Raw genomic sequence first — 27,056 nt, forward strand, 5'->3', positions numbered from 1 at the left:
GATAGGGAATGTGACCAGCCCAATTCACCCATGAGTTCAAACCAGAGCAAGTTGCGCATGGCCTGGGAACAGGCAGAAGGATGTAGGAGCTTTAGAGACCTGCTTCTGTACACTGTGACACAGGGGCACAGTTTCCAGATAAAGGAATATGCAGTCACTCCCAAAACTATCTCCTGAGGCAGCCATACTAGTCGCTCAAATATGAGAAGCTCGCAATGAGTCGAAACCTTGTATTGAAGTGCAGGGAAGCCAGTTCCACTGGGAAACACTTTACAGGCTTCTCACTGGAGTTTGTCTTGTACCATTGGACCCTGTGGTCAGTTTGGTTACCTTTAAATGGGCAGTGAGTTGACTTCAGGTGGACTATTCATCAACTCTGTCACTGTGGACATTGTCCTTGGTCTCTCTGTGCCTCATTGTCTACATCTGTAAGGAGAAGTAAATGATAATTCCAACATACCTAGAGTCAGATGACCTAGAGAAAAGAATAAGTAAAGCATCCCATAGAGTGTGGCATTTGATGCTAAACCTGTGTGAGATGATATTACCGCCATAGTAACAGTGCCACACTCATGACAGATCTGAGGAGATTCTTTTTAGAGCTTCTCTCTTTTCTTGACACACATTTTATGACTTCCAGTTTTCTCAGGACTGTGTTCTCTTTCAAGACTCCAGTTTTCATTTTCTTTTGGAATTTTAGTGGTATGGTTCACTTAACCCAGTATAAATAAACACCATCATTTCAACCTACAATCTACTGATATAAAACATTACTGAAGAGATTTTAAACTGTTCCTTTTGAGTCAGAACTTACAACATTTTTAAAAGTTACTCTTTAAATTTTTTTTGCATATACATACAATGTAGTATGATCATAATCCCCTCTCTTACTCCTCCATTACCTCCTAGACTTCTGCAACATTTCCTCCAATGCATGTATGCATGCATACTGCACACACTCACATGCATACACACACACACACATGCATGCATATACACCATTAAATTCAATTAGTGCTGCCTATACATCATGCATCTACTGGAGGATGAGAAACGTACTCATGACCACACCCTGAAGGATAAACAATTCTCCCCGCCCCCATCCCCAAGCAGTCATTAAATGTCAAGAGTTCCTTTGGTTGCATTGTGAGCCTTGTAAACCCATCCTAACCACGATGGGATAACTGGCTTGAACTTGTACTTGTTGTGCAATCTGTGCAATGGCCCAGTCATATCCAGCGTCAGCATTTCCCAGCTTCCCTCCTCATCCTCCAGCAGCTTGTGCACTTTCTGACTCTTTTTCTGAAATGTTTCCCACAGACTCATGTTGAACACTCAGCCAAACGCCACTTCACCCTCAAAGAGACCAAAGCAATATTTATATATTCTGTCTTAGATCTACTTTACAAGTGATTATACTTGCATAGTGCTCTTGTCTTAACAGCATCAGCAATATTTTTTTAAAAATCAGTCTTCTTTTAATCTAGTATGAGACCAGGATAATGAAGGATTATAGGTTCCAGAGGGTTGTGCTTAGCTTTAATTGTTAACTTGATACAGCAGAGACCACCTGGTAAAAGAATCTCAATGGGTGATTGCCTGCTTGTTGTTGGCCTGTGGGCATGTCTTTGGGGGGTTTTCTCAGTTAATGGTTGTGAGAAGACTCAACCCACTGTGGGAAGCACCATTCCCTAGGCAGGAAATCACAAACTATATAAGTGTAGAGAAATTGAGCTTAGCAAAAGAAAGCAAGTGAGCTTGTATGAATCCATTTCTCTTTGCTCTTGACAGTGGATGAGCTGTAATCTGGGCTGTAATCTGGGATTGTGAGCTAAATAAATCACTAGGTTGCTTTTTGTCAGGATATTTTAATTCTAGCAACAGAAATGAAACTAGATCCCAGAGAACCTGGAATCATTTGATTTGGGATCATCTTTGCTATATATCTTTTACCTTCCAAATAGTAATATTTAATAGGTTATGGTTGTCCTTCACATGTGATTATGGCACTTATAACAAGCATTAGTGCATCTTACTAAGATTCACAAACTGATTTAATCACTGGGCCAGTGATAATTTACCCTTATGTTAACATATAGGAAAGATACAGCATTAGTTTCACTTGAGAATATGGACACAAAGACTTGAAAAGTGACAACATGATCTGGCTAGAGTTAACTGCTTGTGAGCAGCAGTGAGCTGCTCCAGAGTCCCAAGTCCAACCCCTAAGCTATATCCCTGCACTTTGGGAACTTGAATCTCATATTCCTTCTTCTCCATCACAACTTGGCAGTGACTCACATCCCTTCTCCATGCTGTTACTGCAGTGGGCTCTTAGTTCATCTCCTTGGATTATGTTCACCAATGCACATGACTGCTAGATTGCTTTTGGGGGTTGCTGAGGATTGATCACAAAGATTTGTGCATGCCAGGCAGATGCTCTCCTATGGAACTGTATGTCCTAGACCGTTCCTTTTATCATGGTTCCTCTTATCTCATTATTTTGTTGAAAGTCTTTCTCTGATTCCCTGTGGTCTATAATGTATGAAGGAAATTCTAACCCTATTTTTTGTCTATATGTATTCTGGTTCCACACTACCCATTCAGCTTCGTTTTGTGGTCCTTCTATCCCATTATCCACCACTCTGGTACCTGTCCTGTCCATCACTCCTACAGAAATGTTCTTCATTGCCATGTCTCTCATTTCATTTATCTCTCAAGTTTTATCTCTGCTTATCGTCTAAAAAATTGATTGCTTTGTGAGCCTTCCTTACTAAAACTCCCACTGACTATGGCACCAGTGCCCTAGAACTCACAACACTATCTTTGCGTGCCTCTATTGACCATACTTTGCCTGTAATATAGGTTTCTATTTTTCTCCTTGTGTTGAAGACAGAGTGTAACTCATTCACTTTCCTGTCAGCTGTAGTGCCTCTGACCACACAAAGCACACAACAGGTACTCGTTGAGTTGCAATAAATATGACTGAATTCTAGTTTCAAACTGTCTTTTTTCCTCTCTATGGATGTGCACATGCATGCACGCACGCACTTGAGCATGTGCCTAAGGTTGTTACCACACCTACATTTACTTCTGTTCTAACCGGAATCTGCTTTTGTTCTAGCAAATACTTTAGGCTTGATAGTTTGTAGTTTCTGACTACAGAGTTTATTTCATACACTTTAGACACCTCAGAGTCCAAGATCGAGGCACTGGCAGGTTTGGTGTCTGGACAAGACAGCCGGCTCATTCCAAGGTAGTGCTTTTTGCTGTGTCGTCCCATAGGGAAAGGTGGCAGCCTGGAGAACATGGTATCTTGCCATGCTAGAAGAGAGGGATTTGTAAAGGCCAGGTAGCTCTTTGCATCTGTTGCCTGTGTGGAGGGCGGGAGGGGGAGGCATTGCTACCATTCAGTCTATGGTTCCCTTATTACTCAGTCACATTTCAACAGGGTTCACTAACCCCTCTCCACACCCATGAAGGTTTTGATTTCTCAGAACAGGGACTGAGGAAAATGGGGCTATACTGTCTTTGGGACCCATTTTTTGGTACTGTTGCTTCAACTGTTACCAACAGGAATGAGGGATGTAAACATTCAGACCATGGCACTGCGTGACTTAGTGTGTCATTGATTGTTTTACGTGGAGTACTCCTTGTTCGGGTGGAAGTAGACACGGCCTTGCTGAATGCACCAGTATGTAAACTCAGCTCGCTAAGATGAAGCCTGACCATGCTTTATACACCTCCTGGACCACCTCAGATGGTTCTGTGTATCACAGGTGGTTTGTGCATATTTATGGGCTGCTTGGCTCCTGGATTTCCATTGCAAATCTATGCCTTTGCATCCCTGCCCTGCGTGTACCCACCCACAGAGGCCTCTGAGTTTTCCAGTGTGCTTTTCCACTTCGTGAAACTAGAGTCCAAGTTGCTGACACCCAGAAGGCTCTCCTCTATGCTTCTAAAATCCTGTCTTTGATTCAGGACCAATTTTGTAATAGACCCAAATGTCTAGAGGAAGAGGTTGGAGCGCTCACAGGGAGAAGCCCTGGGGTTGGAGTATACAACTGCAGGCCTTTGGTTAGAGGAAACTTAACAGACCACAGTACTATAACTTGTTACAGACAAAGGCCAAAGGGTCTTCTTTAAAGACCACAGTACAACAGTGTCTGCCCGTAGGTCTTTAAAGAAGCCTACAATATACAGCCAATAGGGCAGAAGTCAGCAAGGACTGATAACTGCTCTTCTTGAGTGAAAGGCTGAGGACTGGCTACTAAGAAGAAGACCTGGATAAGTAGCAACTCCACTAGGGATGTGCACCTCAGAGGTCTTTAACCACACTGGGCCATGGCAGATGTTAGGATGGTTGAGCGGCTTTGAAGGGTCCCCAAGACTTGACCCCCATCTTCAGGGTTGATGCCCTCAGCAGGAGGATATTTTCACAACATATGGGGTATGTGGCCCCTGTGGTCTTGCCTTTCACTGGAGAGAGGACAAGATCTTGACAGGTGTGACCAGGGTACACCTGTTATTTCAGTGGACAAAGTAAGGGATTGCCATTGCACGGAGCAATGGTCCAGTCAAGAAGAAGGTCTTTCCTTGATAATATTTTATATTAATTTATTGGCTACTTCTTTAGCTTCTATACTTAAAAAGATCTTCTTTGTTTTTAAATGCAGGTGACCCAAGGAGGCATGATCCAGATTTCCAGGGACCTACTGCCAAAAGGTAAATGACTTATCTAGTGAATGCATGTATTTAAAAACCACCACCAAACGTTTATTTTGGGTACAGCATTTTGTAGCGCATGGAGAATTTTGTCTAATATCAGGGACAAATACCTCATTTCTGCCTGAACATAACCTTATTTATGTAGGAAACACACAGAGAATAAATCTCGCCTCAAATCATGAACACTGTGTTCATTCAGCAAATGATCTGTCTTAAGTCACTAGTCCGAGTGCGAGAGCTTGTGTTTGCCAAGAGAAAAACCCCAAGAAATGCTTTGTGCAGCTTATCCTCCCTGTGGAGACTAGACTCATTCAGGTGGCTATTTTGTGTGTCTGTGAGCTCTGTGACTCACTGTGGCCGATGCAGAGTTGCTATGCCAACCTCTTCCACACCGGGCATGGGTGCCACTCAGCTTCCAGAAGCAAGGAACGTCTCAGAGACCGTCATTCTCTGATGTCTCATGGGTTTTTAGGACACTGGAGTGCTCCAGGGAAATAACTGTGTCTTTGCTGGTGCTCCCCTCCCCCAGCACTGTGTGACATTTCAATTTCAGCCAATACTTTAACCCTCTTAAGATTTAACCGATCCTTCATTCTCAGGCTTCCAGCTAATCAGAGACAGGGCTGTGGGTGGAACAGCTAAATGGGAGAGGTTTATGCATCTGGTAGCTGTTTTCTGCTGGGCCTTGACTTTGATTTTTGGCAGTCGTATGTCATAATAAACCATGGTGCAAAATAATGATCAGCGCTCTCATTTGCACTTGCCAATCATTGGGATGTGCGCCAGCCGTTCCTGCAATTTCCCTCAAATCTCCCAGCTTTAAGCAGCTTATTTTAATTCTGTAAAATGTCAGGCCGTTTGTTCAGGCTCCTCATCCACAGGTCCACTTCCTCAGGAGGGGTCAGGAGCCTCTGTCACTCTCTCTGTGGTAATGCTGTGAGTGTGCTCTGTTTCCGGAGTGCGGGCAGCCTTGCTCAGCGTGGTCTTTAAGCTTCATAGTAACTAATTGACAAGGACTGAGAGTAGCCTGTTGTCCCTCAGGGACCACTAAATATCATTGATCTTTGACAAGAATAATAATTATAGTAAGCCACCTGTCACATTTAGGCAGAGGAGGTATGAATTTCAAGTGTTCCTCTCCTAGCCATAGAGAAGGCAGATGAGACAGGCCTGGTTGGTTTTATGGAAATAAACGGAGGTCTCCTCACCCTCACGTTCCATCATGTGGCCACATATTGGTCAATAGTGATCCGAGGGGTATGGCAGTGGTTACACCAGAGCATTATGGATCCCATGGTCAACAGCAACATGTCATTGAAACATCCCTGTCTGGTAGCATCACAATAACCAAGCTGTCCTCATATATAACACACGTTGTGTAGACGTGTTGAGATGCACATGCTCTCACTGTTGGATTATAGTAGAACCCTACAGTATTCATCATAGTAGCTTGATGTACAGGTCTGTGGCTGAGGAACGCTAGGTGAGGCCATTCAGTCGTATGTGCCTATGTGCCTATGTATGGGCCATGAGCCTATGGATGTAGTGTGCATTGTTTACCATCCAGGTTCATGTAACCTGCCCTACAATATTCTCACAGTGCCAGAGAACTTAAGGATGCACTCCTTTGAAAGATCCCTATGGTTAATAGACACATGGTTAAGGACCCTGTGAGATGGCACAGTGGGTAGGGGCACTTGCCACAGAGCCTGAGGACCCACGTTCCATCCCCAGGGCTGGATGAGTGGAGGAGAGAGTGGTGGGAGGAGAAAATGACTCATACAAGTTGTCCTTGAACTCCACACATACACACTTTGGCATGTGCACACTTAAACACACATGCATACACACACACACACACACACACACACACACACACGCACGCACGCACGCACGCATGCACGCATGCATGCACAGACACACTAAACTCCAAACACCCGTGATAATCACTGTGAGGAAATTACTTTAATTCGGGGCTTTGGGGATGGAAGTTCAGACATCACATAGCTGTTTCTGTGGACACACCTCCTGCCATCCATCTAAGGACTGACTGAAGGCGGGCCTGCACAGAAGCATGCTGCTGGGAGACTCGGAGGCTGTGAAGGCAGCAGGCTTCTTCTGACACTTACTAGGGAAGTAATTGGGACACTTGTAGAACAAAAGAAACTGTCCTCACTGGTAAAGCCCTTGCCCAGGACAGCAGGAGGGCTGGCTTCAAAGGAGCCAAAGAGAAAGAGAAAGCAAGCAGAGACACCCCCTTCCCTTCCAGCCATTGATTCTCACCACGAAGAAGCAGCCGAATGACAGCAAGCTCTGGGTACAGCTAGCTCTGGGGACAGGTCTCCCCAGGGTTTCAGGCAGTCTCCACGCTCCCTTTTGTCTACCTGCTGGGCTCTCCCCTCAGTGCACAAGCATAGTATTTCCTGTCTGGTTGCCTCATCTACTCTTGCTTACTTAAAATAGATTGGAGCAAGTTCCGTAATATTGACAAAAAGGTGATTTGATCATTATGGGTTTTTTCCCCCTGTTCTATTTGAAAAACTTAGTCTCCAGGCCACGTAAGTTGCCTTCTATATTCAATAATCATAAAATGTCAGTTAGTGTTGGGTCGATCCTGCAGAAGCACTGTGTGTGGATGCAGATGTGGCAGCGGTAGAGGGTGGGAGCCAGTACAGGAGCAGACTATGAAAACTCTGTAATAAACAGTGCCCGAGGGTCTCTGTTTGTAATTCAGAGCTGAGAAGTTTGATTTTTTTTTCCCCAAGAGACAATGAGAGCCGTGGGGGCCACTGCTGCTCTTTTGTACTGATGTGTACAAAGCCCATGAATGCATCTAACTTAGTGCCAGCATCTAAGTGGGCATCTGAGTTCAGACTCCTCTTCCTCAGCTGGGCACGTGGGTTCAAGCCTCTATTCCCAAGCTACTGAAAGGGCTGTAGCAGGGGGATCACAAGTTCATGGTCAACAAGAATAAGTGAGTAGGTCCTCAGCTCAAAATAAAACTTGAAAAGAAGCCTGGGGAATACAGCTCAGAGCTAGAGTGCTCGCTCGCCTGGCATGGGAGAGTCCCTGGGTTCCATCCCGAGCACCACCACCCACAATCAAAGAGCCCTACAGCCTCTGTGGTAGCACGCAGGTGGGGCTTTAATAGTTCAGTTGTATATGAGTGTTTTAAGTCACTAAATTAGGATCCCTAGTGGGTTGTTTTGGTTTGTTTATTTGCTTTTCTGGTCTTTTTGGAGGTGGGGGGTGGCTGAGTGCAGCTTATGTGATGAGAAATGGATGAAAATGGAGCCCCGCTTTGCTCCCTGCCCAGGTGTTAGACAAAATAGATAAGGACTCCCATGCGTAGCACCATCCAGATCTGAAGGGCTCAAAATACCAGTAATATTATTTATGTGAATTTAGTAATATGTGCTCCTTGCTCTATTGTAATGGAAGGGGTGGTAAGTTCTCTGTCTGGGAGTGCTGAGGGGCCGTGTGGGGAGTGCTGAGGGGCTGTGTGGGGAGTGCTGAGGGACTGTGTGGGGAGCTCATTCAGCAAAGAGAGTGGTGAAGCCTTCTGTGTTCTTCAATCTTGAGTCACGCCTCCGTGATTCAACTCTTTGATTTTGATTAAGGTTTATTGATTTTTATTTTATGTGCATACATGCTGTGTCTGCATGCATTTATATACACCATCTGTGTGCAGTGCCCACAGAGACCAGAGGTGGGATCCTGTGCAACTCGAGTTACTAGGAGTGGTTGTGAGCCACTACGTGGGAGCTGGGAACTGAGCTTTGATCTTCTGCCACACCAGCCAGTGCTTTTTAACCATTAGACATCTCTTCAGCCCCTTTGTCTCCCCTCTTAATGCCAAGAGTCAGAGAGAAAAGCTTAGCTCAGGCCTAAGAGATGAACACACAGACCCTCACTAAGGTCTGAGGAATTCTGGGTCCTGTTACTTAAAGAACTTCTCAAATTATCCTTACAATACTGCACCCCTAATTTATGCAGGTCTCAGGTTTTTGTCTAAATTGGAATAGTTGGTGTCCTTCTTGTTCCTGACAAAGGGATTTAAATATCCAAAGGCAGAGTTAATCCCTTCATAGAAAACGCAGGGGAAAGTCACAGTAGGAGAAGCCCAGGGTCCCTCAAAAACAAACTGCAAATTTAAAATTGTCTGGGAAGAAGCTACAGTCAGCCTTGAACTGGAGCAGAGTTTAAGTCATTTGTGTGTCATTTGTTGGCAAGTCCTTTTTAAAGTCACAATGTACAGAGAATGGAGGAGGTAAAAGTGAATCATTCACTGTCTTGAATGTCTGGTTCCTCCGCAGCTGAGCTGATATCTGGTATCAGTGTGGTAGCAGTGTGGTAGCAGTGTGGCTTTTCCGTGGGTGGGTACTCCTAGCTGCATTTGGTGGAGTTGACAGGGCTGTGGAAGTGGAGGACTGTGCACATGGCATTCGCAGGAAAAGGAATAGCCAGGTTCCAGAAAGCTTCAAAGTAGAGGCAACCTGTCAGCTGTTACCTGATGTACCAAGAAGCTTCAGTAGCACAGCTTCAAGTCAGAGGCCTGAGAGCACCTGAATAGCCTGGAAATGGCTGTGTGTGAGCAGGACCCTGCGTGCCCTGTGAGGGCTGGGATGAGTGGAAGCCAGGGCTGATGGGCAGAGGCGGATGCTGGGAAGTGAGCACCAGCAGTTCCACCAAAGGTTTAGACATCGTTCCACAGCTTCCCCGTTTTATTCTACAGACCTGAGGCGACACTGATGACATTGACAGTTCTCCAGAGGAACAGAACCAATAGGATGCATATGGATTTTTAAAGGGGCATTTAGATGGGCTTACATGTGTGACCAGGTAGTTTAACAATGGCTCTCTGCTTGGTGGAGAGAGACTGGGAGCTCAGGAGTAGCTCAGCAGGCCTAAGCTGGCTTGCCTCATCAGTCTGTCTTAGTCTGAGACAGAAGGGCTGGAGGGCTCCTGGGGAATCCCTCACCCAGCCAGGAGTGAACCATTCCCTGAGCCACTTGCTGGAAAGTGCCCCCGACTGGACACAGGGTCTTCCACCCCAAGCCTTATGGACGCTCCCAAGGGTATGTTTCCTGGTTGACTCCAGAGCCTGTTGAGTAATGGATTGATTATCAGTTAGGTCTTCACTTTAGAGCCTTGGCAGTCCTCTGCACAACCCCCTCCCCCATGGCAGTCACCTTGCTGCCTATGGGTGCACAGGTGGATTATTGCCCGCCTTATTGCTGAGATTAAAAGCCCAATGGTGGAAACCAGAGGAAGGGGAGATTGTATCACCCCATAGTCTCTTATGGCAGAGAAATTGGGGTAGCAGGAGCTTGGGGTGGCCTGACAGTGGACTCCAATTAGGAAGCAGAGGGGTGAGCACCACACCTGGATGTCTCCTGATTCCTCAGTCTAGAACTCAGCCAGGATGACATTGCCTATATGGTGGGTCTCCTCCCACAGTTAATATAATGTATAAAATCCCTTAAGGGCATGTCCAGGGATTTATTTCTACAGTGATCTAAATCCAAACAAGTTGACACTACAGTTGACCATCACAAGCCTCCTGGATGAGTCCAGGGGTTGTGTGTTGGTATTTGCCCTATCGGGTGTGCTCTGTGTTGGGGAAATGGGATATTTCATTGGAAAATATTTAGATGTACTTCATCTAAATAACATCTGAGAGACCAGAGAGGGTGAGGTATGTAAGGGAAGTGACTTAGGTTACAGTGATCCCAAGTTCCCACAGAGGTGGGGAAGCATGAGGATGTGAGAAGATAATTTCATACAGTTGCCAAGAATCACTTGGTGAAAACTCTTGTATCCTAGAGCAAAGGGGCTGAACTTTAAAATGGCAAGCATTCAGCAGGGGAGATGGTTCAGTCAGTTGAGTGGTACCACAAGCAGGACCCAGGTCGGGTAGTTGGCATGTCAGTGTACCACTATAATCCTCACACTCAGGAGCAGAGATGGACAGGGACCCTAGGCTAGAGGGCAGGTCAGTCAGCTGAATTTTGGCGAGTTTCACACGTAGTGAGAGAGCGGCTTCAAAAACTAAGGTGGAGAACACTGAGGAATGTATCAACCTCTGGCCTACACACACACACACACACACACACACACACACACACACACACACACACACACATGAGACATGCTTCTTAGGGTTTTCCTTCTTCTTTATCTGCTCTCACTTCCTCAAACTCATCTCAAGAGAGCCCCTAGTGACTTCTGTCTTGCCTAGCTCCGTGAGCAATGCTTACTGTCATACAGTCCTGCAGCAGCAGACAAGCTGACCTCTCTGCTCCAGAGAACCCTCTTGCCCTGGGCTTCCTGATGTCACGCCAGTCAACTTCTGTCACCTTATCAGCTTTTCTAGGCATCTCCTTTTCTGCTGTTTGGTTGTTCTCCACATGCATGTGAGCCACAGGACTGGCCCTTTCCCCTTCCTGCCTTCCTTCCCCTCTTCTTCCCTCCCTCCCCTCTTTCCATCCTTCTGTTGGAAATGTTCCAAACCTGTGTTCCTGTTCACTGGGTGACGTCATCTTGTTATTTTTCTGCTGAAATGCTTTGCTCCCAGATAGCAATGCATCACCCTTGCCATCCAGCTTTGAACTCAACAGTGATCTGCCCCAAAGCCCCTCTTGACAATCCCACTTTCCATCTACTCTCTGACACACTGATTGCATTTACTTTATAATATTTATCATCTCTGAAGACTTCTTTTTCTAGATTGCATCATAACTGTGTTGTCAAGACCATCAGTCTGTGAGAACAAGGACCTTGAGTGTTTTGTTCCCTGGGAAAGTCTCTTGACATACAACATCCATTTGTTGAACAGTGGAATGAACTGTAGTCCGGGATTCAAAATGATGGAGGGCTAGGGAAGACAATGGGCCATTTAGAAAGCCACTTCCATGACCCAGCTAAGAAATGATTAAAACCTGGGTGAGAAGAGAGCTAAGATTAATACACAGGTAAGAATCACCTGGCTTGGGACTCAGGCTCTGTCTGAGGTGTGGCAGCACCTGCTGTGCTCCCTGAGGTGGGGAGGCTGGGGCAGCAGGAAAGCAGAGGCTCCTGTACTCTCGAATTGAAGTGCTGATCTGGGGAAGCCTGGCTATGTTTAGGTAACCTGATAGGTAGAAAGAAATCTACATATATGCTTGAAGCTCTATGGACATTGCCTATTTCTTTTAACTAAACCTTCTAAGTGTAGGGGAATCTGTGGGAGATATTAAAGACCCCTGGAAATCACCTCATCTCCTCTAAGTGATACTCCTGGCTCACCTGTGAAAGCCTCGATAAGGGTCCCTCCTGGAGTGGGAGCCTGTGTAATACTGTGCCTCATACCACCAGTGTTCCCTGCTGGCTCCTCCTCCCCCCTGCACTCCTCCCCCCTCTCCATGGACTTCTCTGAGGCCAGTGTGTGAGGGCCAGGGAGGGAGGGAGGGAGGAAGGGAGGGAAAGTGGGGAGGGAGGGAGGGAGGGAGCTTTCCTCACCCAGAATTCACCAGTGATTTCCACTGCTTCCCTTTGACTTTTAAATCCCCACCCAATCCTGACAGAACATGTCCATATATACTCTGCTATCCTCTTCTCTTCTCCTCCCTCCCTCCTTCCTTCCCTCCCTTCTTCTCCCTCCCTTTCCACCTACTCTTCCCTAATCCTTTAATAAATTTACTGCTGAGCCCAGTCACCTCTGCCCTCACCCTGTGATGCTGCCACCTCGGGATGATGACTGCCACTGACAAGGTGATAAGGAGTGACGTCCAGTGATGATGTCACTGATAACGAGATAAAACCCGGTGATGATGTCACCGACAGTGACAGATTCCATTGCTGAGACTAGCGATCCAAGGGCCACTTGATGTGTGTGGGTCAAAGTGGGGAATCACAGAATGTCTGACACTTCAGGCTCTTGGAGCCCCTGATCAGGAGGATCTAACTCTGCGACCTACGTCCATGGGACTGTGTAGTCTGGACAGTGGGCAGCGGGGCAGAAGGACCTTGTGTCTCTCCTTTACTCACATCCTAAGCGGGGCACACGCTAGGTACCTACCAGATAGAGTTTCAAAGGTTACTTAAGCTCGATTTGCTAGGATCATTGGCTCACGGTGTCTGTGGTGTGTTCAATCATTAGCAAGTTCTCAGAAGTTTAATTTTGGTGGGTTTCTCTCATTTGAGGCAATGTCTCACACAATAGCCCAGGCTGGCCTAGATTGTACCATATAATCTTTACAGCCAAGCTAATCTCAAATGCACAGCAATCCTCCTGCCTGAACTTCTTGAGTGCTGAGATCATAGGTGTCTCGGAAGACTACTTTTCTTCTCCCTCCCTCCCTCCCTCCCTCCCTTCCTTCCTTCCTTTCTTTCTTACATTTTTTTTATTAGATATTTTATTTATTTACATTTCAAATGTTATTCCCTTTCCTGGTTTCTCCTCTGAAAACCCCCATTCCCTCCCCTATCCCCCTGCTCACCAACCCTCCCACTCCCGCTTCCTGGCCCTGGCATTCCCCTACACTGGGGCATAGAGCCTTCTGAGGACCAAGGGCCTCTCCTCCCATTGATGACCCACTAGGCAATCCTCTGTTACATATGCAGCTGGAGCCAAGAGTCCCTCCATGTGTACTCTTTGGTTGGTGGTTTAGTCCCTGGGAGCTCTGGGGGTACTGGTTGGTTCATATTGTTGTTCCTCCTATGGGGCAACCCTTTCAGCTCCTTGGGTGTAAGGCTACTTTTCATTTTCCAGAGCTGTAGGGAAGCTCCCCACATGAAGTTGTATGCTTTGTTGTTTAATAATCCTGTTAAGGACCCAGCCCTCCTGAGGCTGACCCAGCCTACTGTCCCCACATTTGGTTCTGCAGCCATGCTGTGGCCCATAGACTTGGGCACAGTCTAGACTGGTTGTCACCGGTTTTTGCTGCTCTGTAGCTATGAGCTGTCTTGTCTTCTACAACCTGTGTTGGCTAGGACTTTCCCTTGGAGGACACAGGTCTCTTTGTCCCTTAGCTGTGCGTGCTGTCTTGGGTGGTAGTTTTCACGTCTCTAGCTGCGCTGTTGGTTAGAGATCATCCATTGGAAGGCATTCTCTTCGTAAAGAATGGTGATGTTCTGCAGCTGCTCTTAAAAACACCGAGATTCTTTGTAAAGTTATTATGAGTTGACACTTATAATTGCATTCATTTATAGGGTATAAAGAGATGTTATGAATTATGAATATAATGAATGACTAAATTAAGCTAGTTATCATGTCCATCAGTGCAACTATTTTACATTTTTTTTTTTTTTTGTAGTGATGAGATTTGAAGTTTACTCCTAGCAGTTTTGGTATTGGCTGCATGTGTCGGTCTGCACTAGATCTAAGAGAACTCGCACCTCCTTCCTGTCTGAAGCTTATACCCTTTGATCATTGTCCACACCCTCCTGATGCCTGAGCCTCAGTTCCGACTGTCCTGTGTTCTGCTTCCGTTAGTTTGACTGCTTCGACTCTGCATATAAAAGAGAAGACCGATGATGTCTGTCTCTTTGTGCTTGGCTCAGACTACTTACGAGGATGTTCTCTGATCTACTCATGCCCTGTGTAGCAAATAGCTGACCAATGTGGCACTGAGCGCATACATGGCATTTCATGTGTCTGTTTGTTCATCTGTTGGCATCATTTAGACAGCATAATGTGGCTTTGGTAAGTGTTGCTAATGTGAACATGGAAGGCAGACATTCCTTCTGCGGACTGGTTCTCATATGTGGGTGGATACTCAGAACTGGGCTTTGTGGATAACATAGTCATTCTGTGTTTAATTCCCAAGCAATTTCCACCTAGTCCTCCATAATGTCTGTATCAATTTATATCTTTATCAACAGAAGACAAGGGCTCCTTTTCCCACACATCTGCCTCAATACTTGTTATCATCTGTCTTTTTTTTTATACTAGCCTTCTGACGGGTATGAAAGAAGATCTGCATTTCCCTAATTATTTGCATAGATCATTGTCTATCTGTATATCTTTCTTTGAAAATTACTGTCCATGTTCCCCTGTCCCCCAAATGTCCGCACTTTATTACTATACGTCCTCATTCACAAGAGGTTTTCTTTCCTGCAGTAACAGGAAATCCAAGTAAAGCCATCTCCTCCCTGAGGTGGCACAGGCAGCTTGTACTGCCGAGGGTCGGCTTGGCTTAACACAATTTGAACTTTATTTTTCCAGACAGATCAAGCAAATGTTCACAATACTGTAATGATTTTTTACCTTGACATGAAAGAATGAGATAAACTAAATAAGCTGAAGGTTTTTATCCAGGACCTGTAAATCTGACCTGCCTTGATACAGCATGGTCAGATAACACAGGACCACAGGGCCCGGGCCCATGGCCACTTCATCAAAGCCTCCGAGTTCTCAACCGTGTCCCATCACACTGGTCATGAAGATACCCAGAGTCCAGGTTCTCATCTCCTGCTTATATATATGAATGCTCACATCAAACCAAAGGCCCTCAACGATGGTGGGGTTTGGGCAGTTCAAGCGCAAACACTCAGTGAAGACTTTAAAGCCCTCTGATGTAAACCGGCTTCCCTGGTGCATGGTGACAGCTTTGTCTGAAATGTGAACGATGTGGTCATTTCCAGTCTCTTTGACTTTTAGCTTTGTCTTTATCCACATGTTCTATGTTCTGTGTCTTCCTTCTCAGCCTTATTTCTTCCCTTTAATACTCACTCATATGAATTTTTCCTAGGTTAAGAATTATATCTGGTGATGGTAGCATAGTAGTGAGTTGCCCTTGTTCTGAAGGATTTTACATATAAAGAAGGGAGTGGCAACCAACAAGGTTTTGCAGTTCAGTGAGAGGAGAGAAGCTGGGCACAGTGAGACTTTTAGTGGGGGTCTCATGTAGCTTTGGTTCATAAGATTAATTTTCAGAGGTGCCCATTCAATAAATATTTATTGAGTATCTATTATGTGCATAGGTCCTGTTATATGTTGCAGACAGCATGATGACTGATAGTAGGTACTTATGACTTAGATATTGTTCCTCAATTGATAGTGCTGTGGGGTCTTCAAAAGATGGGGACATGGGTGGAGACATTGGTCAGTAGACATGGTTGTGAAAGGCTCCATCCCATACCTAGTTCTTCCACTTGCTTGTTCACTGTGATGTGAGAAACCACAAGCCCCTGCTGCCGTGACCTGAGCTGCTTTGCCGCCCCAGGGTTAGTCCCAACAAGCAAGTGATGGTGAGATGTTAAGTATAGTGAGAGAAACAGGAAGCAGGTGATGACGGCTTTGCCTGATATGGAAAGATGGCTCCTCAGTGAGATTGTTCTTGTAGAAACCAAGACCTCTGCTTTAGCTGTGTTGATATGGAATGCCAAGTAAATAGCTTCCTGGTGAGGGTGTGCATAAGTCTCAAGCTCTGGGAGGAATAAGATCAGCTCTGTGTGTGTGTGTGTGTGTGTGTGTGTGTGTGTGTGTGTGTGTGTCTGTGTTTGCATATTTGTATGAATGTGGGCATGCACACATGCATGTAGGTACCTGTGCATGGAGAGACCTAAGGCTGATGTCTGGAATCATCCCCCATTGTTCTTCCATGTTATTCATTGAGACAGGGTCTCTCAATCAAACTCAGAGCTCATCAATACATCTAGTCTTGCTAGTAGCTTGTTTTGGGCATTTTCTTCTGAGTTTAGAATTGCAGATAGGCTGCCAGGCCCACGGAGCCTTTATATAGGTTCTGAGGATCTGAGCATGGGTCTTGATGCTTTCTTGTTAAGGGCTTTAACTGCAGAGCCATCTCCTCAGCCCATGCACATCCATCCCACGGTGTGTGTCTCCCACTCACAGAGGTGTTTTGCTTCATTACTTCCCACATTGCCATGGCTGGCTGGGTCAAGGAAAAGCCCTTTGGTAGCACCATGGACAGCATTGCCCCTGCAGACAGTGGTACTGCCTGGGTATCTGTGCTACTTACATCATGCTTTGCTTGCCTTAGATAATGGAACTGTTGATGCAGCGCAAACTGATGGAAGAGCTATGACCTGTCTGTGTGGTGAGAGCTGGCAGATCTGGATTAAACTAGCCTTACCCAGAGCAGAAACATTTTTCTTCCATTTATTTTGAAGATGGTTTACAACTCATCCTTAGAGCGCCTCATTATGTCTTTCAGAAACAGAGCTCTGAGAACGACTAATCAAGAGGTTCGGGGGTGTTAGGAATACATTGGGAAGAACAGATGTTTGCTATTTAAAGCTCTGCAGATGATTGTTCATTCTGTTTCTGGTGAAAAGACGTTCTTATCCACTAAATAAATACATTGTCTTTGAGTGCGTGCCCTTCTGTGTCATGGCAGCGGGACATGTTCGCTGCTGGCGTTGGAAATGAAAATGTTCTGCTCTGCACAATAGTGAAGGAGGGCGAGGAAGGCATTGGTAAATTCACTCTTCTCCACCCGCTACAAAGCAGGCGAATGGGAAGGTGCTGAGGGATTCTGGGAAATACTACCAGGCTGCATGACCTTGGAGGTCAACAAGCATAGCCGAGTTTGTAGGAACACTAAAGCTTCAATCACAGGAAGATGTAAATATTAAGATTTTAGTTAGATAGAGCGGTGCCCGAGCCCGTCCACTGTGGTGGTTCCGCTCGCGCTGCCCCGCCGCCATGTCGGCAACCATGGAGCGGGAGTTCGAGGAACTGGATGCTCAGTGTCGCTGGCAGCCGTTATACTTGATGATCACAGTCGTGTTAAACTGCAAAGTACTGAAAATGATTATATTAATGCCAGCTTAGTTGACATAGAAGAGGCACAAAGAAGTTACAACTTAACACAGGGCCCACTTCCTAACACATGCTGCCATTTCTGGCTCATGGTGTGGCAGCAAAAGACCAAAGCAGTTGTCATGCTAAACCGAACTGTAGAAAAAGAATCGGTTAAATGTGCACAGTACTGGCCAACGGATGACAGAGAAATGGTGTTTAAGGAGACGGGATTCAGTGTGAAGCTCTTATCGGAAGATGTAAAATCATATTATACAGTACATCTACTACGGTTAGAAAATATCAATAGTGGTGAAACCAGAACCATATCTCACTTCCATTATACCACCTGGCCAGATTTTGGAGTTCCAGAGTCACCGGCTTCATTCCTAAACTTCTTGTTTAAAGTTAGAGAATCTGGTTCCTTGACCCCTGACCATGGACCTGCAGTGATCCATTGCAGTGCGGGCATTGGGCGCTCTGGCACCTTCTCTCTTGTAGATACCTGTCTCGTTCTGATGGAAAAAGGAGAGGATGTTAATGTGAAACAACTATTACTGAATATGAGAAAGTATCGAATAGGACTTATTCAGACACCGGACCAGCTCATATTCTCCTACATGGCCATAATAGAAGGAGCAAAGTACACAAAAGGAGATTCAAAAATACAGAAATGGTGGAAAGAACTTTCTAAAGAAGATTTATCTCCTATTTGTGATCATTCACAAAACAGAATGATGGTTGAGAAGTACAATGGGAAGAGAATAGGTTCAGAAGATGAAAAGTTAAGGTACAGGATACTGTGGAGGAGAGCAGTGAGAGCATTCTACGGAGACTTATTCGAGAGGATAGAAAGGCTACGACGGCTCGGAAGGTGCAGCAGATGAAACAGAGGCTAAATGAAACTGAACGAAGAAGAAAAAGGCCAAGATTGACAGACACTTAACTGTTCATGACTTGAGCCTGTTCTGCAGCTATAACATTTGAACCTTTGATGTGCAAAGCAAGCCCTGAAGCCCACTCCGGAAACTAAAGTGAGGCTTGCTAACCCTGTAGATTGCCTCACAAGTTGTCTGTTTACAAAGTAAGCTTTCCATCCAGGGGATGAAGAACGAATGCCACCAGTAGAAGACTTGCAAAACCTTTAATTTGATGTTTTTTTTTTTTTAACATATGTATGAAATGTAGAAAGATGTAAAGGAAATAAATTAGGAGCGACTACTTTGTATTGTACTGCCATTCCTAATGTATTTTTTATACTTTTTGGCAGCATTAAATATTTTTATTAAATAGAAGAAAAAAAAGATTTTAGTCAAATGGAAAGAAGTGGGAGAAAGGAGCCGTACCCATGATTACATACTACACTGACCTGGTAGAGTTTGAAGGAATAAGCACTGTTAAATATTTACAAAAGCAGATTAAATAATTACCCATTCAATTAGCAAAGAACTTTAAAGTTTATTTAGTTCAGCTCCCTGTTCATGGGTGGAATAAACAACCCCCCAAAAGACCGGGAAAGTCTAATCACAACGATCTGGTACTGGGTTGGCAAAGTGCTTGGGTTCAGGTCTCCAGGTTAGACCCTTAGCAGGCTTCCCTGGCGGTGACACAGAAAGGTCAGGGGCCCCCAAGCTCAGACCATTGACTGAGCTCACTGTTCCCCCATCTACTCGACTCCTGGTGCCTTCCAGTAAGGGGATGAAGAAAGCATATTGAGATCTGCAAGAGAAAAGGGTCAAGTGATTTATAAAGGCAGGCCCATCGGAATAACACTGCATTTTTAAAACAGGAACTTTGACAAATAAAAGGAACTGAAAAGGTGTAAAAGATCACCTGTCCACCCTAGAAGCCTACTAACATTAAGAGGGAAGTAAGCGCTTTCTAGAGGAACCACACTTACTTCTACCACACCAGCTCTACAGAGGATACCTAAGGAATACTTCCATCTGGAGAGGATAAACACAGCCTAGAGGTCATAGGGAACAAGTAATCAATACAAGGTCAGTAATCAAGACATCTGAGGAAAACATCACACAATCCACAGAACGACAGGAATTAGCACACACCTTTAATCATAGCTCTAGTGTTAACATTCTCAACTTCCCCGGTAAAAAGACAGACCAGCAGCTCGGGTCAGAAAACAAGATCCACCCTTTTGTTTCTTCCAAGAAACAGGCCTTCCCACCAGTGGTTGATAGATGCCACCACAGGGTAAAAGGATAGAAAAGATACTCCAAGCAATTGGATTTTAAAAACAAATTTAAGATCTGACAAAACAGACTTCCAGTCTCTAGACTGTACATCTTTAGTTCTCTCTTCTCTGTTTCTCCATTTGTAATAATTCTCTAGCATGTCTGATGCTTTCCATTTCAGTGCAGTTGCTCCATGTACGTTTTGTGCACAGGCAGGCAAGCTGGGTGTGAGCTCGGGAATCCACATGAATGCCCTTGATGGAGAAAGAGGAAAGGGAGAATCAAGACTTGTTATAAACTGAGTTTCACCCCCAGTCCCCTGAATTGCTAATTTTCTTGGTCGCTGAGTGCTTTCAGACGGTCTCCTAGAGTGTTCTGCCAATCACTCAGAATTAAGTCAAACTTCGGAGGCATGCCTATATGTACAATCACACCTCTGACTTGAGATCACGCTAGGGTTTACTTGATGCAGCAAATGAGGTTTAAAGAGAGCAGGTGCACAGTATATATTTATTTATTACTCCCATCCATACAAAATATCCGATGTTGTTGTCAATAGCTTTCAGTTTTCAATACGACACTAGAAAGAGTTACACCGTTGACATCGCCAATGAGATGGGGCAGCTGGACCATGAAACTAGGAAAGTGGGGACACAGACATAGCTAGCTGTTAAGGATGAATTAAGAAGCTAGGCAGTGGTGGTGTATACCTTTAATCCCAGCACCTGGGAGGCAGAGGCAGGCGGATTTCTGAGTTTGAGGCTAGCCTGGTCTGCAGAGTGAGTTCCAGGACAGCCAGGGCTACACAGAGAAACCATTAAGAAAACGTTGAACTTTAAATTGGAAAAGTCACTGTGCTGTTCATATAATACATGATGTTAGAGTGCATTTACACACATAAATCGGATAATCGGTAGATCACTGAGTATCTACTTGTCAAGGACCAGCCTCAGCTTGGAGAGGAGTTCTGAGAGAAGGGGTGTGACTGGAAGTCACATTTTGGGGCCAAGCTGACAACCTGTGTTCTGCTTGATACAGCTTTTCCAGTCTGCTCTCTTCGTTCTGCTTTCTCTCTGGAGATCTCTCTGTCTGTATCCTGCTTGCTGTGGCAGTTCTCCAAGCAGTTCTCTCTTTATCCTAAAAAAAAAAAAAAAAGAAAAAAGAAAAAAAAGAAAAGAAAGAAAGAAAAAAAAAAGAGAAAAAGAAAATTCTTCTCCTGCAGAACACAGGTCCAGTCTTTTATTTTACACATCCATCCAATCATTTACTCCAGATTTCTTTTTGATTATCTTACGATCCTGTGACCCCAGCCCTTTGATTTGATTTGACTGCAAGCATACATTTTTATTTTCCTAATGTTGCAGAAGAATTCAGAGATCGTCTGCCTTTGTTAAGCACGGATGATAAGGCTGGGACCTTGTCCTGATCTTACCATTTCCACCACCCCTGAGCCTAATCTTGCTCTGCCCTAGGCTGATCCTGAACTTGAAAACTATCTGTTTTTGCATAAGCAAAAACTTAGCTGGGTGGGATCTCCTGTGATGTCCACTCCCTAAATCTCTTTATCTCCTTCCTTAGTGTCTTTCTAACAAGCTGGCTTACAGCACTACTGCTTTTGTTCCTTTAGATTCGTGAAGCCCCTCCTATAATTCATATTGCATCCTTATTTTTTGCACAGTTGAGAAATGATGTATTTTTGAACTCGTGTATTTAGAGCTCTTTCCTGTAGCCTTAAAGGGCTGTCCTGAAGGTCCCAGTGTTTCCCATTTTGCTGAGACATTCACCATATCTGTGACTCCTGGGCTCCTGCTGTTTCGAGTTATCATGGAGTCATTAACATTAACTGGGAACACATTCCTCAGGAGGAGCCCTCCACTGCTAGTGGGTCCAGAAAATATGTACATTATTACACAAACAAGCCTTACATCCACAGCACCAGTGATGCTCCTGTCCCAGGGGTAGGAACCATGTCACCCTGTCCCCACCAGGGCCACACTGGAATCAGCATTTACTTAATTATATCTTTTTTTAAAAATAAAACTGAGCGTGAACTGGAGGTCTGTGTCCTTCATAATTCATGTAGTTAAAGCCCAAGACCTCAGTGTGATAGTATTTAGTATTTAGGTGGGAGTTCCTCCGAGAAGCAAAGAGATCTTGAGAGTGGAGATTCAAAACTGCAATCAGTGTCATAGCGTGAGACATAAGAGAGATTTGTCCTTACTGTATGAGAATTCAATGAGGCAAATTCACCTAGGGAGTAGGGACTGAGGGGCTGGAGAGGCGGCCCAGTGAACAAGAGAACTTGCTGCTCTTGCGGAGGACCTGGGTTCTATTCCCAGCATCCACATGGTGGCCATAACTGCCCATAACTTCAGCTCCAGGGAATCCTGTGCTTCCTTCTGGCCTCTGCAGACACCTGCATGCACATAAGTACATGCAGGGGCATGCATACACGTACATAATGAATAAATCCTAAATCCACAGTCAAGAGCAGACAGAGAAGAACCTGCCTGGTGCTCAGCCTACTTTATCTGCTCTAAGACAGCCTATTGACCCACACCCAAAAAGGCTGCTGCAGCACTTTTCCCATATCAATTAAGTTAAATGAGACAATCACTTAACTGATATGCCCACAAACCAACCTGACCTAGATAATCCTTCATTATACTCCTTTCCCAAATGATTCTGTATTGCCTCTAGTTGACACTTAAAACTAACCATCTCAACACCTTCAGAGCTGGTTGTCCACGCCCTTGTCCTCACCAGGGAGGCAATAGCAGGTGGACAGGAAGATATAGCTTCCACCTGTACAGAAGGTAGTTCTAGATGATAAATAGCAAACCCTGGGTCTGAGACCCAATGTCTGACTTCTTTTCCTCCTGGTTAAGATAAACTTATAACTGAAAGGCCTGAATAAAGCTAAGAATTTTCTGATGGGTAGATTTTGTTTGTGTTCATGCTGCAAACAAGATTGAACTACACAAGCTTTGCAACAAAACTCAACAAATGTATATTAGTGTGGAATTATGTTTATAAACTTTTCTGCCATCTGAGTTGATCTGGCATCTATGGCAAAGTCCATTCCCCATCTGCTGCTCTTGTATTCACAGAATGTGTTTGCTCAGAAACCAAGGACAGGGAGGGAAAGGAAAGATTGTATTTCTCTTTTGTGCAAATATTAACATTTCTCAAAGTACATGGGAGTCTTGCGGGATCATCTGACGCTAAATAAAAACCAGCATGGAGCAGTGTTTACCAGACTCGCTTCTAAATGTCAGATTGGCCAGACCTGTTTTCGGGTTTCCTTATTTGATAGTTTGATGTGCTTGTGACAACGGAGCCCATTCCTCTGAAGATTTGCAGATCTGTAGTTATAGTGAGACTGTGGGATGTGGCATGGGGGTGGGGAGGCGTTGTTGGCAGTATCGTCGGTGTGAAATTGAACTGGGTGTTTACAATGGAGGGTGCTAGATTAATTTTAAGTATTGGTGCTAAAGTACAGGACACAGGCTTTGCCCTTTATGTTACTACAGAGATCATCTCCCACATCTGACAGGAGCCACAAATGCTGAGGAGACCTTGCAAGAGGGAGCGCACAAAAGCTGACACTGGCCATGTGCCCCAGGCTAAACATGAAGCATAGGATAAGATACTGAGCCAGGTGTGAGACCTGGGATAATGGACTTCGTCCCTCACTGAGGCCAGGAGATAATGTGGGTTAAGCTGGCATTAGTGCCATCCTTTTACCATCCCTGGGGTTCATTTGTCCCGAGATTCTGGAACATGAAGCCATATCTCACTATGCAAAACCCATCTGTGATGCCCCAGAACTACATTTTCATGAGGCTTAGTGGTCTGTACTTGTATGAAGTAACCAGATTACCTTGCTTATAATTAAACAGACTCACCAAAGTAAAATGTTTAAACAAATGTTTTGGTTTCATTTATACAGGAGATTTAAGTAACCACCAAGATTGTGGGGGCAGAGGGGAACACACATGGATGGGGACCCGTGTGTGTGGAAGCCAGAGATCAGTCCTGGGTGCTCTCTCACTGACCTGGTGATCAGCAGCTCATCTGAGCTGGTTTCCAGAGAGCCCCAGACACCTGTCTGTCCCAGCTTTCCCTGGGACTGCAAGTACAAGTGTGTGCTGCCGCACCCAGCTTTTGTATTTCCAACTTGGTTTATGGGGTTACACTGAGACTCTTGTGCTTGCAAAGCAGGCAATTGACCAGATGAGTCTCCTTGGCCTGGTGAGTAGGAAGGGGGGGGGATTATACACCTGCGGGGTTACTTACTTATGCGCCATAGACTGTGTCTAAGGAATTTACTATATTTAATCATGGAATCAATGTATGCAAACAAGTAGCCCTGGGTACCTGAATGCTATGGTTGTTGAGCTCGGTAGTCTCGGTAGCTGCAAGAGAGGCTAAGTCAAGAAGAGAGCAAGTTCAAGGCTTGTCTGGGCTACACAGCAAGTTGAAGGAGCAGCCAGAGATATTTATTGAAACTGTTTCAAAGTGAAAATTGGGGAGGGGGGCGTGGGGAGCTCAGTGGGAGACTGCTTACGTAGTGTGACCCTTTACAGCACAGCAAACAAAGACCACTTTGGTTCCTGGTACAATTTCATGGCTTGGGGTTGGGACAGGGAATGGCTGGGTGTTCCCTGGTTCTGGTTTAAATCTTTCCTAAGTCTGGGACTTGGCCCTGGGCCTCTCACATGTCTTCCCGGCTACACATCCTACTTGTAAGGGGATGAGTCAGGCCAAGTAGCCATCTTTGCGGTATCAGGAATGACAGAAGAGTTACAGCACACAGTCTCTTGTCTAAGATTACACTTTTGGAATGTGCACTATTCTGATTTGAAAGATTTATAATTCAGGTCACATGTGACATTCATCCTTTAATATGCAGGCATCATCTCTTCCATTTCTGTGGTTTGGGGGCTTTCCTCCCCCACTTAATTCAACAGATTTGTAAAGTGCCAGGCATGCAACTATCAGGCTATGAAAGCTGCTGTGACACCAAGACCCCTAGAATGAGGCTCTGCAGATGGGAGAGTTTGGTCCTCTAGGCCCTCCCGCCACATTGTTTGGTGAGGAGGTTTGCTGATGTCCATGACATTCGTGTATTGGAAACAACTTTGGTTGAAATATTACAAGAAATTATCTCAGGGATGATTAGCAGTTATTTTCTTTGGGCTGCTGTCCACACACAAGTGTGCAGGCCTGAGTTCTTTACACTGCCATAAAAACCCAGGTGTAGCAGTGTACACCTACCTGTGACCCTAGTGCTGGGGAAGAGGAGGCAGGCAGAGCCCAGGGCCTGGGGCCCAGCTGACATAGCTGAAATATATTTTTTTCTGGGAAATATATTTTCTGAGATTGATGTCCTTGAACTTTGCTTTAGTGTCCAGCTTTCCTGTTTGACCATCAAGTTCTGTAAACTATGAAGGAAGTTGTGACACTAAATAAATTTAAGGTACATTAACACCACCTTCCACCTTATTAACTGCTTTCTCTCACTCATAAAATAGCACTTCTATAAGTGGTTTATTACCTGGTCTTTTGTTCTGTCCAAACCCAAGTAGGTTTCAGGAAGCTTCTATAATTATATAGCCTTGGCTTACTTCCCTCCCCTCTTTCTTTCTCTGTTCTGTGCTTATGTGTGTGTGTGTGTGTGTGTGTGTGTGTGTGTGTGAGAGAGAGAGAGAGACAGAGAGACAGAGAGACAGAGAGACAGAGACAGAGAGAGTATATGTGTGTGTGCAAGTGTGTGAATGTGTGTGTGAGAGTGTATGAATGTGTGTAAGTGTGAGTGTGTATTTGTGAATGTGTGTGAGTTTGAGTGTGTGTGTTGTGATTATAAAAAGATAAAGAGATATAAGATATATTCTATGGGGGTGTGGTGAGGTGTGGGGGAAGGGGGTGTCTCAGCAGGCCCATGCCAAGGTATCCCCGTCCCCTGAGGGACCAGCCACATGACAATATGATATTCAATAGAGTTTATTCAGGGCATGGGGAGGGGAGTAAAGAGGGTACTAGAGACAGAGAAAGGCAGAGAGAGGTAGATATTAGAGAAGTAGAGTCTGGTCATGACCACCTGGAGAGAGGGGGGAAGGGAATGGGGAGAGAGGGAGGGCAAGGGGGTAAGAGAGAGGCAAGAGTAAGAGAGTAAGGGAGAGAGGAGGGGGCAAGCAGCCCCTTTTATAGTGGGCCAGGCCTACCTGGCTGTTGCCAGGTCACTGTGGGTTGGAGCTTGGACAGAATGCTAACAGTGTGTGAGTGTGAGTGTGAGTGTGTGTATGTGTGCACACGCGCGTTTGTGAGTGTGTGACTATGTACACATGTGTGTGCATGTGTGTGTGCAAGTGTGAGTGTGTGCCTGTGTGTGTGTAAGTGTATGACTGTGTATGACTCTATGTGTGTGTGTTTGTGCATGCTCATGCTTGTGCACACGATCAGGGAAGCCAGAGGATAATGTATCTTCATCCTAGACTTTGAGACAGTACTCTTTCTAGAACAGAGCTCATGAATTTAGCTAGATTGGCTGCCATCGAGCTCCCAGGATCCTCCGCCTGTCTCTTCCTCTTCCGTGCTGGGGTTATGGGCCTGTAACACCACACCCAGCCACTTTAACTGGGTGCTGGGGATCCAAACTCAGGTTTTCATGGCTGCGTGGCTCATCTCCCCAGCCCCGATATTTGGAAATAGTTCTTTGGTATTTTCTCTTGATCTTGCTTCTCTGATTTGTCTCTTTTATTAGTTTCTCCCTGTATCTTTAGCACTTCACTGTTAGAAGCCCAGCAGTTTCCTCGCCTTCATGTCACCGCCTTCATGTCACCGGTTCTTGTTTTGTGTTCAGCTGTCATGGTTTCATCTCCCTCCCTGACCTTTACCTTGAGATGCAACTGACAAGTGTTGGAAAGTCACTGTCAGTAACTTGTCACTTGTGCTGATGATGGGTCCTCCTCATCAAAGCCATCTCTCTCTTGAGACAATGGAACAACTCATCTCTCCGTCTGCAGGGAAAACAGGAGAACTAAGCACAGTCACAGCAGAAAATTAAGAAATAGATCTGTGATCTCCAAAGGCTCAGGGAAAACACACTTCCATCCAGCTGATGCAAGAAAACAGGGTGACGGGGATCCATCCCATCATCAGCCACCAAACCCAAACACCATTGCACATTCCAGAAAGATGTTGCTGAAGGGACCCTGATATAGCGGCCTCTTGTGAGGCTATGCCAGAGCCTGGCAAATACAGAAGTGGATGCCCACAGTCAGCTATTGGATGGAACACAGGGCCCCCAATGGAGGAGCTAGAGAAAGTACCCAAGGAGATGAAGGGGGCTGCAACCCTGTAGGTGGAACAACAATATGAACTAA

At 45.2% G+C, this 27,056-nt stretch overlaps 1 protein-coding gene and 1 pseudogene across 2 annotated transcripts in view; both read left to right on the forward strand.

Moving 5' to 3' along the window:
• Nucleotides 1-27,056, forward strand: part of Slc44a5 (solute carrier family 44 member 5) — a 273,492-nt gene that overhangs the window by 168,075 nt on the left and 78,361 nt on the right. The window contains exon 2 of one of the 2 annotated variants that reach the window (XM_021195891.2): nucleotides 4,677-4,725. In XM_021195891.2, coding sequence (XP_021051550.2) covers nucleotides 4,677-4,725 — 49 coding nt within the window. Of the gene's footprint in view, nucleotides 1-4,675; nucleotides 4,726-27,056 lie in introns of those variants that run through there. The other variant, XM_029537997.1, reaches the window with a different exon arrangement.
• On the forward strand, nucleotides 17,381-18,584 carry LOC110320037 (annotated as a pseudogene).

The sequence above is a fragment of the Mus pahari genome, chromosome 4 (assembly GCF_900095145.1).
Source record: "Mus pahari chromosome 4, PAHARI_EIJ_v1.1, whole genome shotgun sequence".
NCBI classification, from domain to species: Eukaryota; Metazoa; Chordata; class Mammalia; order Rodentia; family Muridae; genus Mus; species Mus pahari.